At 56.8% G+C, this 16,279-nt stretch overlaps 2 protein-coding genes across 4 annotated transcripts; both read left to right on the top strand.

Moving 5' to 3' along the window:
• The first annotated feature begins 211 nt into the window (after positions 1 to 211).
• Positions 212 to 3,730, top strand: RILP (Rab interacting lysosomal protein). 2 transcript variants are annotated; one of them, XM_058676606.1, is made up of 8 exons: positions 212 to 694; positions 783 to 870; positions 939 to 1,045; positions 1,130 to 1,345; positions 1,584 to 1,729; positions 1,996 to 2,118; positions 3,045 to 3,128; positions 3,335 to 3,730. In XM_058676606.1, the coding sequence occupies exons 1-8, from the start codon at positions 467 to 469 to the stop codon at positions 3,459 to 3,461; spliced, it is 1,119 nt and encodes a 372-aa protein (XP_058532589.1). In that variant the 5' UTR covers positions 212 to 466; the 3' UTR covers positions 3,462 to 3,730. The 2 variants fall into 2 exon arrangements, with proteins under 2 accessions (XP_058532589.1, XP_004594013.2); XM_004593956.2 differs by having other exon boundaries at positions 213 to 694; positions 777 to 870.
• On the top strand, positions 3,693 to 12,764 carry SCARF1 (scavenger receptor class F member 1). Of its 2 annotated transcripts, none has more exons than XM_058676604.1 (11): positions 3,693 to 4,261; positions 4,542 to 4,600; positions 4,825 to 4,926; positions 5,562 to 6,087; positions 6,968 to 7,186; positions 7,458 to 7,586; positions 8,161 to 8,264; positions 8,667 to 8,787; positions 9,667 to 9,788; positions 9,862 to 10,011; positions 10,899 to 12,764. In XM_058676604.1, exons 1-11 carry the CDS (start codon positions 3,693 to 3,695, stop codon positions 11,708 to 11,710), a joined length of 2,913 nt encoding a protein of 970 aa, XP_058532587.1. In that variant the 3' UTR covers positions 11,711 to 12,764. The 2 variants fall into 2 exon arrangements, with proteins under 2 accessions (XP_058532587.1, XP_004594095.2); XM_004594038.4 differs by having other exon boundaries at positions 10,896 to 12,764.
• Positions 12,765 to 16,279: the final 3,515 nt, after the last annotated feature.

Here is a 16,279-nt window from a genome sequence, read left to right as displayed (position 1 = left end):
CCTCGCCCCTCGGAAGTGTTCCTTGGCTAGCTGGACTGGGGAAAGGCCGAGCTGGCAGAGGGCTGTTGACTTTGAGTGGGATCCAGGGACTGGCCTCTAACCTCTTGCCTGGAGTGCCTGGAGGCCAAATCTGCCCCATGACTTGGGCTGGGGGTGGAGCTTGGACTGGGCACTGAGGGCAGGGCTTGACTGGAGTGACCACTTAAAGCCCTGGGCCTTAGCTCCTGGACGACTGGCTGGCAGTGGGCTGTCCTGTTTCCCATGACCTTGAAGGTTGAACCGGCACAGGGCCCAGGCCTTGTAGGCACCATCCCCGCCAGCCTTTTCCCCTCTTTTGTACTTCCCTTTCTTCTTACCCGCCCCTTTCTACCCTGAACTGCTGCTTAAGCCAGAACTGTGGTGGTTTGCCTCTTCTCAGTTTGGGAGGGCTGGGGCGGATAGTAGCTGCCTTGGACCTTTGAGGGACATGGAGCCCAGAAAGATGGTGCCAGGGGCACAAGGCTGGGGTCCCCGAGTGCCCACGGGGTCAGGGACAGCCGCGGAGCTTGTGTATCATCTAGCCGGGGCCCTGGGCACAGAGCTCCAGGAGCTGGCGCGCCGCTTCGGGCCGGAGGCTGCAGCCGGGCTGGTGCCACTAGTAGTGCGAGCGCTGGAACTTCTCGAAAAAGCCGTGGTGGGGCCCACCCCGGACTCGGTGAGTCCCTTACCTTCCCTCCCCATGGGGCTGGTGGGTTGGGGTGGGGAATGATGTAACCCTGAGACCCCAGGCTCCCCAGCTGCAGGTGTCAGCTCAGCAGGCTGAACTGGAGCTGCGGCAGCTGCGGGAGGAGAACAAGCACCTCCGCAGGGAGTTGCGTTCTCGGCCCCAGGGTGAGTGCACACCCCGACCTGGGTGGGCAGGCGGGCTGGGGCCACCGCTCACAACACCCTTTCTTCAGAGGAGTGCGCGCTGCTGCGGCAGCTCAAGGAGGTGACTGACAGACAGCGGGACGAGCTCCGGGCTCACAGCCGGGACCTGCAGCAGCGCAGCCTGGAAACCGAGGCCGTAAGGGCGGGGCGGCGGGCGTGGGGCGGGGCTCGGCGCTGACGTCAGCTCGCCAGCCCCGCCTCTCGCTCCGCTCGCCCCCAGTTGCAGGAGCAGCTGCAGCGCCTCCTGCTGGTGAACGCCGAGTTGCGGCACAAGCTGGCCGCCGTGCAGACCCAGCTTCGGGCAGCGCAGGACCGGGAGAGGGAGCGTGAGGTGCAGCACCAAGACTCCCCAGAGCTGCAGAACCAAGGCCACACCGATGGAGAGCACACGTGTGGGCCGCAGCCGGAGCCCGAGCACGCCAGCCCGGACAGCCCGGTGAGTGCAGGAGGAGGCCAGAGGAGCTAGCCGGCACTCAGGGCTTCTGGCGCTTCAGGATGCCCTGACAAGGTCGGCTGTGCTGTGTGGTCCGGGACTGACTCCATTCTGAGTCTGAGAACTCCTCTGGCACCTGTTGGAGTACCCTTAACTCCTTGCCAGACTCTTCCTCTTGCATCCCACGATGGCCCTAGACTTGGGGTAGTGGGAAAGCCAGGACACCCTGATCCTTCCACAGGCTGCTGCCCCGCGGCAGGTGGGGCACTCCTCGGAGGCAGAACAGTGCGGCTTCAGCAGGCAGGAGCTTGAGCAGATCCTTCAGGAGCGCAACGAGTTCAAAGCCAAGGTGTTCCTGCTCAAGGAGGAGCTGGCCTACTTCCAGCGGTGAGGGCCCCAATGAGCACATGCACCCAGAGACCACGAAGGACACAGCCCCCGCCCTCGGGGAGCTGGACCCAAATGGGAGGAGGAGCAGCAATCAGCAGCCATCCTAGGAGAGGGGTACTAGCTGGAATGAGCGTTTCAGTGGTCCGCCAAGGGAACACCGTGGGCACGGGGGCTAGGGCTGAGACCTGCAGTTAGCAGCCCCACTACGTTCCTGTCCTGATCTGCAGTTAACAGCCCCAGTACGTTCCTGTCCTGATCTGCAGGGAGCTGCTCGCAGACCACCGAGTCCCTGGGCTACTGTTGGATGCCATGAAGGTGGCTGTCAGGAAGCAGCGGAAGAAGATCAAGGCCAAGATGCTGGGAACGCCAGAGGAAGCCGAGAGTAGGTAAGTGCTTACCTCTCATGGCGTCCTGCCAGTGACCTGGCCTGGCTCTCACAGGCGACTGACTTCACCTGGCTGCCCCATTGAGCCCACCTAGCCTTGTCACACACACACATACATATATATATATGTATATATGTATTTGTTTAAAAGGCAGATTTATGAAGAGAAGGAGAAACAGAGAGAGAGCTTGTTCATCCCCCTGGTTCACTCCTCAAATGGCCACAGTGGTCAGAGCTGAGCCAATCTGGAGCCAGGGGCCAGGAGATTCTTCCAGGTCTCCTACGCGGGTGCAGGATCCCGTGGCTTTGGGTAGTCCTTGACTGTCTTCCCAGGGCACAAGCAGGGAGCTGGATGGGAAGTGGAGCAGCTGGGATATGAACCGGCGCCCATACGGGATGCCTATGTCACAGGCGGAGACTTAGCTTGCTGCACCACAACGCCAGTCCTGCCTGATCACATCTTGTACATGCTAGGTTGACCAGCTTCCCCCCCACCTCAGGCCTGCCACCCAGCCTGCACCCTTCTCTGTGCATACGGCTGCCCCACATTCGTCTCCAGCCTTGTCCAGGCCCATGAGAATGGCAGACCTCGAGCCTCCTTGGAAGGTCCTGCCTGTCGTAGGCATTTGGTGCAGCGAAGAGGCTGTTTAGGACTCCCACATCCCACGATGGGAGCCTGGGCTTCCATCCTGGCTCCTCTGCTTGCTGATCCAACCTCCTGCTAAGCAGCAGGTTGATGGCTCAAGGATTTGGGGCCCTACCACCCCTGTGGGAGACCTGGACAGCTGCGCTCTGGGTTCCCAGCTTTGGCCTGTTGCAGGTCAATTAGTGAAGGAAGAAAGAGGCCCCCACCTCCCCAGCGGTTCCAGCAGTACTGTAGTCACTGCTCCCCCACCCATCCTGGTGGCCCTGCCTCTCTGTCTTCAGTGATGATGAGGATGGCTCCTGGCTCCTGATCTCCAGCGATAAGGAAGACCGGCCCCCTTCCCCTGAGTCCAGAATCCAAAGCTTGTATGTTGGGGGAGGGGCGGGCAGGAAGGGACCTTGGGGAGGGCCCGGGGCTTCCCTGACCTGCTTCTGCAGCCCCCCGCCCCCGCCCCCGCCCTCTGCACTGCCCATTCTTCTCTCTGAGCCTCTCCTCCTCTTCACTCGCTGCTCTCAGCCCGGGGCCTTGACTCTGTCTTCCCAACTCAAAGAACCTCTTGGCTCTCCCCCAGCTTTAGCCCGTGGTATCGGGGTGAAGCCGAGACTCCCAAACCTGAGACCAGCAGCACGGAAGAAGGAGGGACCCCACAGCCAGCTGCTGTGGAGCCTGGGGGGAGCCCCCCAGCTCCCAGCTCCTGACCAACCTCATGACTTTGATGGCAGACCTCTGCTGTCCTGCAGACCTGGTGGCTGGCTGGGGGCAGATGTGGGCAGATGTGTGACTTCATGTGAGAGGAGGCCTCATCTTTTGCGCCCTTTCTCAAACTCTTCCTTGATCCAGGGCGTGACCGGGTACCTGGCCCACCCTGCCAGCTGCCCCACCCACATAGGACACAGAACTGACTTCCTACCTCCCAGGGATTTTTCCAAATGGCCTTGAACGAATGGAATAAAGCCCTGACACCCAGGGATGGCTCCCTGTCTGTCTCTCAGTGGCCAGCCCCCTCCCAGAGCATTGAAAGCAGGAGGCAGGCTGAGATTTTGCCCAGGATCTCCTTGGTCAGTCCCTGGGTAGGGGGCTTTGCTTGGGAAGCCATGGCTCCACCCCTACCCATCTTTTGCCTCTTTCTGGCAGCCAGGGACCTGCTGCTCCTGGGCCCCTGTAGGCTGAGGCCAACCCTAGAAGCTCCAGCCATTGTCCCCCTCTGCCTTCCTTTCTATGCTCAAAGCTCAGGGCTTCCCCTAGCACCCGCCAGCCCGCCCTCCCGGGGAGGTGCCTCATGGCAGCCCGCCCAGCCGGCCTGGCTTCCTCAGGAAAAGCCTTGGGAGGAAGCTGGAGGGGGGGCTGGGAGGTGGGGGGACCAGATCCACCCGAGCCCTCCCACTCCACTGGCCGCCATGGGGCTCAGGCTGCTGCTCCCATTGCTAGTGTTCCAGCTGTGGGGATCCCAGGGCTCCCTGCTGGACCCCAGTGGGCAGCATGTCTGTGTGGGCAGCAGGTGGGTGTGCGCGGGACAGGAGGAGGGTGGCGGCTTTCAGGGGAAGGAGGCAGGGAAGAGCTCGGTGGGTGGTGGGAGAGGGGAGGGCATCTGGTAGGTGGCAGACAGTCAGGGCAGTTGTCCAGAAAACCCTGGAGAAAGAAGAGGGAAACTTAGGGACTAGGGACATGGGGGCTGCCCTTTGGTGGGGGAGCTCAGGCCACGTCCCACATCTTGGCCAGGGACGGTGCTCTGCTTTGGGGAGCCAGGTTGCCCCCGCTGAGTCCTCTGTGCCCTGCAGCCCCTCCGAGCTCCAGTGTTGCCCAGGCTGGAGGCAGAAGGACCATGAATGCACCATCCGTGAGTAGCCCAGGAGAGAGTCCCCAGCCCCTTAACCCCGTAGCCTGGAGACAATGTTTCCTTCCCTTCTCCCCCTCCCTGCTGCTTTCCACACCTGAGCCCTGGAAGCGACTCCATCTTGAGGCACCCCTGGCTCTTGAGGGCCCTGGGAGCCAACAAGAGGTGGGCTGCCTGGTGGCGAGTGTTCGTCACCCCGACCCAGGTGGGGTGGGGGTGTTTTTCAGCTATCTGTGAGGGGCTGGATGCCTGCAAGGAAGGCGAAGTGTGTGTGAAGCCAGGCCTGTGTCGCTGCAAACCTGGATTCTTTGGGGCCCAGTGCAGCTCCCGTGAGTCTCAGCAATGGGGCCGAGCTGGGAGCGGGCCGGGTGGGGTGGGGGAAGGCAGGCTGAGCAGGCAGAGTCTAAGGAGAATTCCACTGAGGCGCAGAGACAGGAAGTGACGCCCTGCTCAGGAGATGTCCTGAGTCACCTCCAACCCCCTGCCTGCCTGAGCCCTTTACCCTCTGGGACAAGGCAGCTGTGACCCCTCACTACAAAGTGAATTTCCCCTGCTGCTTTCACACACACACGGAGGCAGGAAGAGGTCCCTGGTTGGTGGCAGGTGGATGAGAAGGAGGGCCCAGGCCAAACTGGAGATGTTGGGAGGGAATGTGTGGTCTCCTCTACTGTCTCGGTGGGTGGGTGGACTGCACACAGGCCCCAGGGCAGAGTAAAGGCTTAGGGGGAGTTCAGCTGGGAGCCAAGAGGAAAAAAGATGAAGTTGTGTTCCCTTTGGGTGGCTTGATCGGGACTCTGTGAGTTTTCCAGAATGGGAATGGGGAGGCTGGTTCCACGGGAGGGTTTTTGTTGCTCAGAGACTGGGGCAGGAAATGAACTGTGCCCCAGGAGGCCAGACCTTCCCAGAGTCTGTCCCTAGCTGCTGGAGGGCGGGCCCTGACTCTTCCATCCCTCACACCCCATAGGCTGCCCCAAGCAGTACTGGGGCCCGGACTGCCGTGAGAGCTGCCCCTGCCATATGCATGGCCAATGCGAGCCAGCCACCGGCAAGTGCCAGTGCCAACCCGACCACTGGGGGACCCACTGTGAGTTTCCGTGCACCTGCAGCTCCCATGGGCATTGCGACCCTGCCACAGGCGTGTGCCGCTGCGACCCTGGCTGGTGGTCCTCCACATGTGGCCGCCCATGCCAGTGCAACCCGGCAGCAGCGCGCTGTGAGCAGGCTAATGGCCTCTGTCTGTGTGAGCCGGGCTGGTGGGGTCGCCGCTGCAGCTTCCGCTGCTCCTGTCACGGCTCACCCTGCGTGCAGGACACAGGCCGCTGCACCTGCCGACCGGGCTGGTGGGGTCCCGAGTGCCGGCAGCGGTGCGAGTGCCTGCGTGGCCACTGCAGCGCCACCTCGGGCCAGTGCACCTGCCCACCCGGCTTCCGAGGCACGCGCTGTGAGCTGCTCTGTCCCGCCGGCAGCTATGGCTTGCAGTGTCGTAACAGGTAAGAGGGAATGGGTGCCTGGGGAAGATGCGTGGGCGAAGGAATGGGGCGAGGGAAAAGCAGGTTGAGGGGGAGTGAGATGGTGGGGAGGGAAAAACACCGAAAGAGAATGCACAAGGCAGGGAGGAAAGAAAACACTTCGCGCGTCTCGGTCTGTTTACTCAGAACAACAGCAGCTGTGCACTAGTAAGCCAGGCAGGGAGGGAGACACGTGCCCAAGGGGAGGCAAGGTCCGCTTAAGACAGTGACTAGAGAACAGCTCCTGTATAGCTTGGTACAGATTCAGTTTCCCCACTGTTTTCCATTCGAGCTTGGCTAAAACAAGTGCAGAACCCATGGCTGCTTGGAGCAGCTGCACACATGGCATAACGCTCTTTACTTTAATAATAATAATAATAAGTAGCCAGGGTCAGCTGCATTGCCTTGTAGACCCTGCTAATGGGGCTGATTAGGTTTATAACGCTGTATAATCAGTGTCTGTGGGAGGAAGCTTCCAGTCTCTGCTCAGACACAGGGAGAAATTAAGATAAACTTGAATCATAGTAGTAGAAGCACACAGTTCTCCTGTTCTTCTACATTTTCATGTTATGGGGTAGAAGATGCACAGCCAGGTTCTATTCATGCCTGGTGTGTAGGGGAGGGTAAAAGGTAGGGGGTGGATCGGAGCTGAGTGGAAGCAATGCAGGGCAGAGACCCAGGGAGGCTGTCCCAGGGTTGGGGCCTAAAGGAGAGGGATGAGACCCTGAGCTCCTCGTCCCGCGACAAGGGGAGATGGGGTCTGTGGACCCCACATTCCCTCTAGGGTCCTGGAGACCTGGGTGGGCAGTGCCTGCTGGGGCCAGCCCCCCCACAGTGCTCCTGTGACCCCTTCTCTTCACAGCTGCGGCCATTGCAAGCAGAAGGAGCCCTGCTCTCCAGACACGGGAGACTGTGAGTCATGCGAGCCTGGCTGGAACGGGACTCGGTGCCACCAGCCCTGCCCACCTGGCACCTTTGGTGAGGGCTGTAGACAGCAGTGTCCCCACTGCCGGCTTGGGGAGGCCTGTCAGCCAGACAGTGGCCACTGCCAGCACTGTGACCCTGGCTGGGTGGGGCCCAGGTAAGAGGGTTGCCTCAGTCTGGGGGGAGGTGTGTGAGTGCACCTTACCTGCAGTCACTCACTGGATGTGAGAGATTCCCTCCCAGCTCCTGTGCCTGGAGTCCTGCCTTCCTCCGCTCCAGAGTACAAGTCCTTTTGCTGATTGGCTTTGGCCACAGGTTCAAGACCCTGCTTGCACCTATGTGTCACTGGGGAAGAGTGACTCCTTGGTCACTTCCCAGAGGGAGCCTGGCCACCGTGCCCTCCCATCTGAGTGAGTCTTGCTTCCCAGGTGTGATGAGCCCTGCCCAACTGGCACCTTTGGGGAGGGCTGCAGTTTTGCCTGTCCTCCCTGTGTTCAGGGGACCTGTGATGCTGTAACAGGGGACTGTGTCTGCAGTGCTGGCTACTGGGGTCTCAGGTAAGGCCTGGGGCTTAGGGAACAGGAGAGTACCCAGAGCCTAGGTCAAGCTACTATGCCCTACATTATCTAAATTTCCCTTCCTGTGCCACCTCACCTCCCCAGTGCCCCCCAGTGACGGTGTTCCTGCTGTGTGGGCACTCTGGGTAGGAGGAGCTAGTGAAAGAAGGGACTTCAAACCCACTCTCTGCCCTGAGGTCTGGGGAATGGGGAATGGGGGAGTGGGTAATGTCACCAGTGTCTCTTGTAGGGTTTCCTGGATAGCAGGTAGTGTCAGAGGGAAGGGGCCTGCCCTAGCCCTCTAGGTCCTACAGGCATCACCTGGGGTACCACTGGCATCTCGCCAGGCTCCCTTCAGGCAGGCAGGCAATGGTGCACCTGCCACCAGGGTTGATCACAGCCCAGTGCCCAGCTGGGCAATGGGTGTCCTCTTGGCACATGGGCATAGGGACTGAAAGTTTTCACAATGTGGCTCTGAAGATGGAGGGGTCTCCTTAGGGATCATCTAGGGAAGGCATGGCCCCACCCTCTCCTCTCTACCCAGCCTTCAGCCTGCCTCCCTGTTCTCCCGCAGCTGCAACATGTCCTGCCCATCGGGCTTCCACGGACACAACTGTTCTCTTCCCTGTGAATGCCCAGAAGGACCCTGCCACCCTGTGTCTGGGGCTTGCCAACCAGGTAAGGTAGAGGGCAGGTGGGGGCATGGTAGCACCAGGAGCTGTCCCTTGCTAGGGAGATCAGGCCCCCTTCAGAGGCATCCCCCATGCCTAACTTCTCCCTGCATTTCTTGGATCCCCTAAAGATGTGACAGAGTTTCTTGCCCCTAAGAAATTGGGCTGGAGCCAGAAAACAGACAGGGTTGGTTCCTGGTGGTATGACATGAGAACGGGGTGTAAGAGCTTGCGGAGGGGACCCTGCCCCAGCAGGAGGGGAGGAACAGCTGAGAGGGTACCAGGAAGACAGAGATGACACACACACACACACACACAGGATGAAGCCCAGGGAGGAGGTCGCCCAGAGCTGAAAACAGGCCATGTGGGAACCAGGCAGACCCTGACCTTGACCTCTTGGCTCCCCTAGGTCCGCACAGTCAGGAGGCAGCCCTGCTGGCGGGCATCCTCGTGCCCCTGCTGCTGCTGCTCCTGGGCCTTGCCTGCTGCGCCTGCTGCTGCTGGGCTGCCCGGCTGGACCCCAAGGACAGGTGAGGACCAGCCTGCCACTCCCCAACCCTGACTCAGGACAGTCAGATCACTCCACTCTCTCTCTCTCTCTGTACCTCTCTGCCTTTCGAGTAGGTTAAAAAACACCCAGTCCCCCGGGCGGTGTGGCGGAGCACATCATTCTTCCTGGCCAGAGCTGTTGTGCTCCCTGACAAAACCTCTTCACACCTCTCAGCCGCTTTGAGGCATAACAGGGCAGAGATTTGGAACACCTGCACGTGGGGTGCGAGGATTTCTTTCTTTTTTTTTTTTTAAGACTCATTTATTTATTTGAAAGAGTTACATTACACATACAGAGATCTTCTGTCTGCTGGCAGACACTCCCCAAATGGCCACAATCACTGGAGCTGGACCAGGCCAAAGCCAGGAGCCAGGAGCTTCTTTCCAGTCTCCTGGGGTAGGGGGAGGCCCAAGCACTTGGGCCATCCTTTGTCGCTTTCCCATGTGTACTAGAGTCCTGGGGTGGGAGAATGGCTCCTCCTAGGACCCATGTGGCTGTCAGAAGAACAGCGAGGAATAGAGCCTTCACTTGCAGCTGAAACAAGAGTAGGCTTCCAGGAGGAGGTGTTGCTCCCTGGGTGAGCTGGGGCACAGTGTGATGGTGACTGGAAAGCTGCCTGGTATCGAACAGGCTCCCAACGGAAGCTCCGGTGGGTAGGGCTGCTGCCCCCTTTTACAGCTGAGGCGGCCAAGGCCTGGTCTGAGCCAAAGCCTGGTTGAAAGCCACCTTGTATATGACCTTCTGTACTCGTGTCTGATGCTCTGTGGTTGGGGTTTCATTCTGTAGTCACGGGTGAGGCTGCCCTGTCGCACTCTGCCAGGTCAGAGTTCAAACAGGTCTTCCATCCTACCCGCCTCAGGCCAGCGGGTGACGGAGCGCTGCTGTCTAGGATGAAGCTGCAGGCCTGGGGGGCCCTGGCCAACCTGGGAGCCCTGCTGCCTTGTGGCTCTCTCAGCAGCCACAAGCTGCCCTGGGTGACTGGTGAGTGGACCCAGCCTGGGTGGGCGGAAGGGGTCTGGGCGGGGAGGGAGAGCCTGACCTGCTGCTCCCACAGTCTCGCACCACGACCCGGAGATCCCCTTCAACCACAGCTTCATTGAGCCGCCCTCCACCGGCTGGGTCTCCGATGACTCCTTTTCTTCTGATCCTGAGTCTGCTGGGGAGGAAGAAGAGGGTCCTGCCTACTGCGTGCCTCCGCAAGAAGGTAGCCCCCCAATAGCCCACTTGGCCCTGCCCCCCTCAAAATGTCTTCTGTTCCTTTAGCGAAAAAAAAAAATTTAAGATTTATTTATTTAAAAGGCACAATTACAGAGAGAGACAGAGAGGGATCTTCTACTCGCTGACTCTCTCCCAAAATGGCCACAATGGCTAGAGCTAAGCCAGTCCAAAACTAGGAGCCTCTTTCAGGTCTCCCACATGGGTCCAGAGGCCCAAGGACTTGGGGACCATCCTATGCTGCTTTTCCAGGCCATTATCAGAGAGCTGGATCAGAAGCAGAGCGGCCAGGACTTGAACTGGTGCCCATGTGGCATGCCTGTGTTACAGAAGGAGGCTTCATCTTCCACGCCACTGCGCCGGCCCCATCCCTTAGCACATTTTCCTTGAGTGCTCATTCTGTGCCAGGCACAGCTGGCAGCACAAAACAGCCAGGTCCCTGTCCTCCCCAGGCTTCTGGTGCGAGAGGCAGCCAGGTGGGGTGGTGGGGACAAGTGACACCTGGGTCAATGGGGACATCCAATGGATCAATGGAGAACCAGCGGCTGGTCCTCCAGCCAAGTCAGGGAGGATGGCTGGGCTGGGCGTACCAGGGTTGTGTCTGGTCCTGTCAGTACAGGGTAGTGTTTCGGAGATGGGCATGGTAGTATACCATTGAGAGTGCTGTGTGTGGTTAGAGCGTGGCAGATGATCAGCATAGGGAGGGATGAGAAGGGGCAGAGGCAGCAACATGCCCTGAACCATCCCTCCCTCCTTCCCTCTGCCTTGCTTCCCTCCTCACTCTCTTCCTCACCCAATTTTGTTGAACTGCAGATAGAGTGAGTTGGGGTGGCTGTCCCAGCTCCAGCCAGATTGTTGTGTCTCCTTTGCCAGCAGTGGTCCCAGGGGCCCAACTGGACTCTTCAGAGCTGGCCGGCAGCACCTTCCCTCCCCCTGAGGACGCCTCCACGCCATTTCCCATCCCGCGCACGTCCAGCCTGGCACGAGCCAAGCGGCCATCGGTCTCCTTTGCTGAGGGCACCAAGTTTACATCTCAGAGTCGCCAAAGCTCAGGGGAGCTCCCCAGCCCGCTTCGAAAGCCCAAGAGGCTGTCCCGGGGTGCACAGCCTGGTCCTGAAGGTCAGGAGGCAGAGGAGTCCCCAGTTTCAGGGCCAACAGAAGCAGGCGAGGCCCCTTCCACTGCTACCAACGCTAGAGACCCGGCCACCAGCCGCCGTCGCCCCCCACTTGGTGGCCGGACAGTGGCTGAACGTGTGGAAGCCATCGAGGGCAACATCCAGGAGAACTCGGGCTCCGTGACCACCATCTACATGCTGGCAGGGACACCCCGCGGACCAGAGAGCCCTGTCCGGTCTGTCCTCCGCCGTTTTGGTAGCTTCCAGAAGGGCCAGGCAGAGCCCAAGGTGAAGAGTGCCATCCCTAAGCCTCCACGTCGGGCCCTGAGTCGAAACAAGGGCAGCCCTGCACCAGGCCCCAGTACTGAGCACACTGGGGCCACAGAGTCTGCAGACGTCAGGCCAGAGGAAGCAGTTAGAGGCCTGGGCGATGGCATTGAGAGTTCAGGGAGGGCCCAAGAGGCCCCCGGGGCTGGATCAGAGCAGGATCCCCTGAAGCAGGCTACAGAGGTCGGGCAGGGGGAGTCTCCGTATGAGAATGTTGTACCCATGGCTGTGCCACCAGGGCTCTGAGCATCTTCACCCAGGGGAGTGGGAAGACTGGGTGTGGCAGGGGGCACCAGGCCCACCCATGCACAGACTCCGCTTTGTGATGAAAAAGAACCCAAAGGCCGGGCCAGCCAGAGCCAGTGCCCTGGGCCAAGGGGCCAGCTGGCTGTGGCCGGGCAGAGGCCTCGCAGGACGGGCTCGGCAAGCAGGGAGGGAGCGACCTGGGCCCTGGCGGCTCTTGCACTCTGTCTACCCCCAAAGGATTGTACTTTCCTTCATCTACCAAGCATTTTTTTTTTTTTAATGGGAAACAATCTAAGGATTTGAAGCAAGAAGACTGGGCTACTGAGTGGGAACAGTAATTAGTAGGGGAGGGGGTGCATGCCTTGTGGTTAACCCTGTTTTCTTAGTTCTTAGGATACATTGTTAGAATGTTACTGTTTTGTTAGACTTCATGATGGTTTTATGAACTTAAAAAGTATGTATGCTCATAAAAATGATTTGAGGGACAGCCTAAAGGCATGAAATCCCACTTTTCTCTGTTAAGAGATTGGGGTTTTATTTATTTTCTTGAGCTTTGCTACAGTTAGCAAATTTCCCTAGTGAGCATTCTTTTAAACTTTTCTCACTAGATTGAAATTTAAAAAACAAAGTATAAAAAAACCAATTTTGTTTGTTAAAAATGAAAAATGCTAACATGACAGAGCTGAAGAAAGTGAAGCTGGGACCATCCTCCCCCCATGGGCCGCTTGGGAGCCAGAGCAAGGCTGAGCGAGTGCGTTATTAGCTGTGGGCTCAACTCCAACATCATGTTGTCATGTCAACCACTTGGGTCCCTAGAGCCCCGATCTGGGCACCTACGAGTTCATGCTGCAAGCCAGCACGATACATCCCTAGGCTGTGCCTTTGTTCTTAATGTCCTGGAGAGCTTTCCATGTAGCAAATACTCACCTAAAGCTACCTCTCGGTATAACAATTAACTACTTGGGACTTCATCTTGTGAAATAACAGGTGATTTCAGCTGTCTTCCTGCCCATGGACAACTGGGTTGTTTCTGATGGTTTTATATAATAAACAGTGATGTGGCATGGGACTTGGTCTGTCATTCTAGTTGTACTTATGCAGGTGATTTTTTTTCCCCTAAAGAAGATTCTTAGGAATGAAATTGTTAAGCTGTGGGGGTAAGAACAGTAGATATTTCTGTACTTCCAACGTCTCCAAAAAAAGTTGTATGTGTTCATCAATTATGGGGGTATCCATTTGCCCACATCTAATCTGATAGGTTAAAGATGGCGTCTCAGAGGGCCTGGCGGCGTGGCCTAGCGGCTAAAGTCCTCGCCTTGAAAGCCCCGGGATCCCATATGGGCGCCGGTTCTATTCCCAGCAGCTCCACTTCCCATCCAGCTCCCTGCTTGCGGCCTGGGAAAGCAGGAGAGGACGGCCCAAACCTTTGGGACCCTGCACCCGCGTGGGAGACCCGGAAGAGGTTCCTAGTCCTGGCATCGGATTGGCGTGTACCGGCCCGCTGCGGTCACTTGGGGAGTGAAACATCGGATGGAAGATCTTCCTCTCTGTCTCTCCTCCTCTCTGTATATCCGGCTTTCCCATAATAATAAAATCTAAAAAAAAAAAAAAAAAAAAGATGGCATCTCAGAGTGGGTGTTTGGTATAGAGGTTACAGTGCCACTTGGAACACCTGTGTATTCCAATGCTCCTGTATTGGAGCGCCTGGCTCTGTGTTGTACCTAACAGTGAATGTCAGGACAGGAGGTGGGCCAAGTACCCACCAGTGTGCACGAGATCTGCGTTTGGGAGGTGGTCTTACAGAGGAGTTTGGGGAACTCCTCCAGAATGCAATTCCTGCTGATGAGCACAATAACCAAGGCTGGGAGCAGCCCAGACCAGGCCAGGTTACAGTACCTGCTGGCATACTGGCAGTTATGACAAGCAGAAGGGGTGCAGGATAGGATAGGCTGGATTGGGCCTCAAGGTCAACCAATTCACATTAAGACTGGGACTGGGGGCAGTCCAGGCTGGGCTAGGCTGCAGTACCCACCAGCAGGAGCTGGAACTGAGGGCAGGCTGGGTCAAACCAGGCTGCAGCACCCACTGCTGGTGAGAGTTGAGGTGAGGCAAGACATGCCAGACTGGACTGCAGCACCCACCAGCACACACGAGGCCCCCAGGGCTGGGGGGCAAGACCTGAGCAGGAAGTCCCCTGCTGGGCCACTGTTCCAGTTGGTGAACATAAGAGCTGGGACTTTGGGAAGGCCAGGCTGGGAAGGGTTATAACACCTGTTGGCCTACTTGTGAGCTGGGTTAAGAAGAGAGCCAGGCTGACCCGAATGACTATATCCACTGGTGCATGTATGAGCCAGAGTTAAGTGGAAAGGCAGATGTACAGAGAGGAAGAGAGACAGGAAGATCTTCTGTCCGTTGATTCACTCCCCAAGTGGCTGCAATGGCTGGTGCTGTACCAATCCAAAGCTAGGAGACCAATGCCTCTTCTGGGTCTCCCACACAGGTGCAGGGTCCCAAGGCTTTGGGCCATCCTTGACTGCTTTCCCAGGCCACAAGCAGGGAGCTGGATGGAAAGCAGGGCTGCCTGGATTAGAACCAGCACCCATATGGGATCCCAGCACGTACAAGATGAGGACTTCAACCGCTACACTATCGTGCTGGGCCCTAAATTTTATTTTTATCATTGTTGACATAGTGGAGAGGGATGCAAGCCCATGTGGGTTTCCGATTAGGGTATGGAGGGTTGAGGTGTGGAGGAATTTGGATAGGACAAAAGTTTAACTTTTTTCTCCTGTGTCCACAGGGACAGAAGAGGAGGGGGCCACTTCTTGCTAACAAACTACATCAGCACCTGGGGAGATGGTCATTTGATGACGTAGCTCCAGTTCTGATCCAGATTCCTGCTAATACACCTGTGAAAACACAGAAAGATGGCTCAAGAACTTGGGTCCTGTCAGCCAGGTCGAGGTCCAGGATGAAGTTTCTGGCTCCTGGCTTCAGCCTGGCTCATTCCTCACTCCTGTAGCCATTTGCGCAGTGAATCAACAGATGGAAGCTTGCTCTCCCTCTCTCTCTGTTCTGCCTTTCAAGTCAATATATTCTTTTTAGATTTTAAGGATTTTAAAAAAATGTATTTGAGGGCCTGGCATGGTAGCCTAGTGGCTAAAGTCCTCGCCTTGAACGCACCAGGATCACATATGGGCACTGGTTCTAATCCTGGCAGCCCCACTTCCCATCCAGCTCCCTGCTTGTGGCCTGGGAAAGCAGTGGAGGACGGCCCAATGCATTGGGACACTGCACCCTTGTGGGAGACCCAGAAGAAGCTCCTGGCTTCGAATTGGCGCAGCTCCAGCTGTTGCGGCCGCTTGGGGAATGAATCAACGGACGGAAGATCTTCCTCTCTGTCTCTCCTCTTCTCTGTATCTCTGCGTTTCCAATAAAAGTAAATACATCTTTTTAAAAAATGTATTTGAAAGGCAGAGTTGCAAGGACAATAGGAGAGATAGGGAGTTCTTCCTGTAGCTGGCTGCAATAGCTAGGTTTTGGCCAGGTTGAAGCGAGGAGCCAGAAACTTCATCCAGGTCCCATGTGGATGCAGGGAGTCAAGTCCTTCGGCCATCATCCTACACCTTTACAAACGCACTAGCAAGGTGTTGGGTCAGAAGTGGAGCAGCTGCAACTTCCTCCTGTGCACGTATGGGAAGTCACAATGACGTGGTGGGCGAAGCCACTGCTTGTGTTCCTGTCCCCTGTCCTGGTCTGCTAGTTTGAGCTTATGCTGCCTCACATCTCATCCTTTATGCCTACTTAAGGTAACTGTCTCTCCATCACTCTGCCTTTTCAAATTAAAAAGTACTTTTTTAAGATTTTATTTTTATTAGAACCAGCGCCCATATGGGATCTCAGCGCATTCAAGGCAAGGACTTAAGCCACTAGGCTACTCCACCAGGCCCTAAAAAGTATTTTTTAAGTTAAAATCTTTGGACAAATAAAATTACTTTTTCAAAAGATAAATTTCAGTAAAATCTAAATTTTATTACATATCAAAAATTTCAACAAAATGGCAATTTTAATTTATGATTGTGTTAGGGTTCTTTTTTTTCTATCTTTTAAGTCATTTTTTTTTTTTTCATCTATGAGAGAGAGAGATCTTCAATACACTGTTTTTTCTCCACAGGCAGGGCTGGGTCAGTCCTAAGTCAGGAGCCTGGAATTCCCTCCAGGTCTCTTACACGCATGGCAGGGACCCAAGCACCCAGGTGCATTCACAGGAAGCCAAATGGAACACAAAGCAATGGAACTCCCATGGTTCTGTGGTTGTCTAAACCCTCCCCTCCTTTTCATAGCTTTAGTAGCAATTTGTATTTTTCCTATAGCGTATCCAGTAATATCCAATTTTGTCATGCAGATGTTCATCTTGTTCACATCAAGGATATTAATTTTTGGCACAGTCTGATCTTTTGCTCTATGGAAGGTTAACGTCCTAGTTTAGACAGTCTGTGTCTTCCATGACCTGTGTGTGCCAGGTGCTGCTTGTAGGACAGTCTTCTCTACCTTAAGATAAATGAAATA

Source organism: Ochotona princeps, chromosome 17 (assembly GCF_030435755.1).
Source record: "Ochotona princeps isolate mOchPri1 chromosome 17, mOchPri1.hap1, whole genome shotgun sequence".
Classification (NCBI taxonomy): Eukaryota; Metazoa; Chordata; class Mammalia; order Lagomorpha; family Ochotonidae; genus Ochotona; species Ochotona princeps.
Note: the sequence above shows the minus strand (reverse complement) of the source record. Positions and strands in the feature narration are given on the sequence as shown.

Bases quoted from the DNA above. Each gene is read 5' to 3' on its own strand.
- RILP (XM_004593956.2), top strand. From the start codon at position 467: ATGGAGCCCAGAAAGATGGTGCCAGGGGCACAAGGCTGGGGTCCCCGA. The intron at 2,119-3,044 runs GTAAGTGCTTAC...CTCTGTCTTCAG, and splicing joins CCAGAGGAAGCCGAGAGTAG to TGATGATGAGGATGGCTCCT. The intron at 3,129-3,334 runs GTATGTTGGGGG...GCTCTCCCCCAG, and splicing joins GAGTCCAGAATCCAAAGCTT to CTTTAGCCCGTGGTATCGGG.
- SCARF1 (XM_004594038.4), top strand. From the start codon at position 3,693: ATGGCCTTGAACGAATGGAATAAAGCCCTGACACCCAGGGATGGCTCC. The intron at 8,788-9,666 runs GTGAGGACCAGC...TACCCGCCTCAG, and splicing joins CGGCTGGACCCCAAGGACAG to GCCAGCGGGTGACGGAGCGC. The intron at 10,012-10,895 runs GTAGCCCCCCAA...CTCCTTTGCCAG, and splicing joins CTGCGTGCCTCCGCAAGAAG to CAGTGGTCCCAGGGGCCCAA.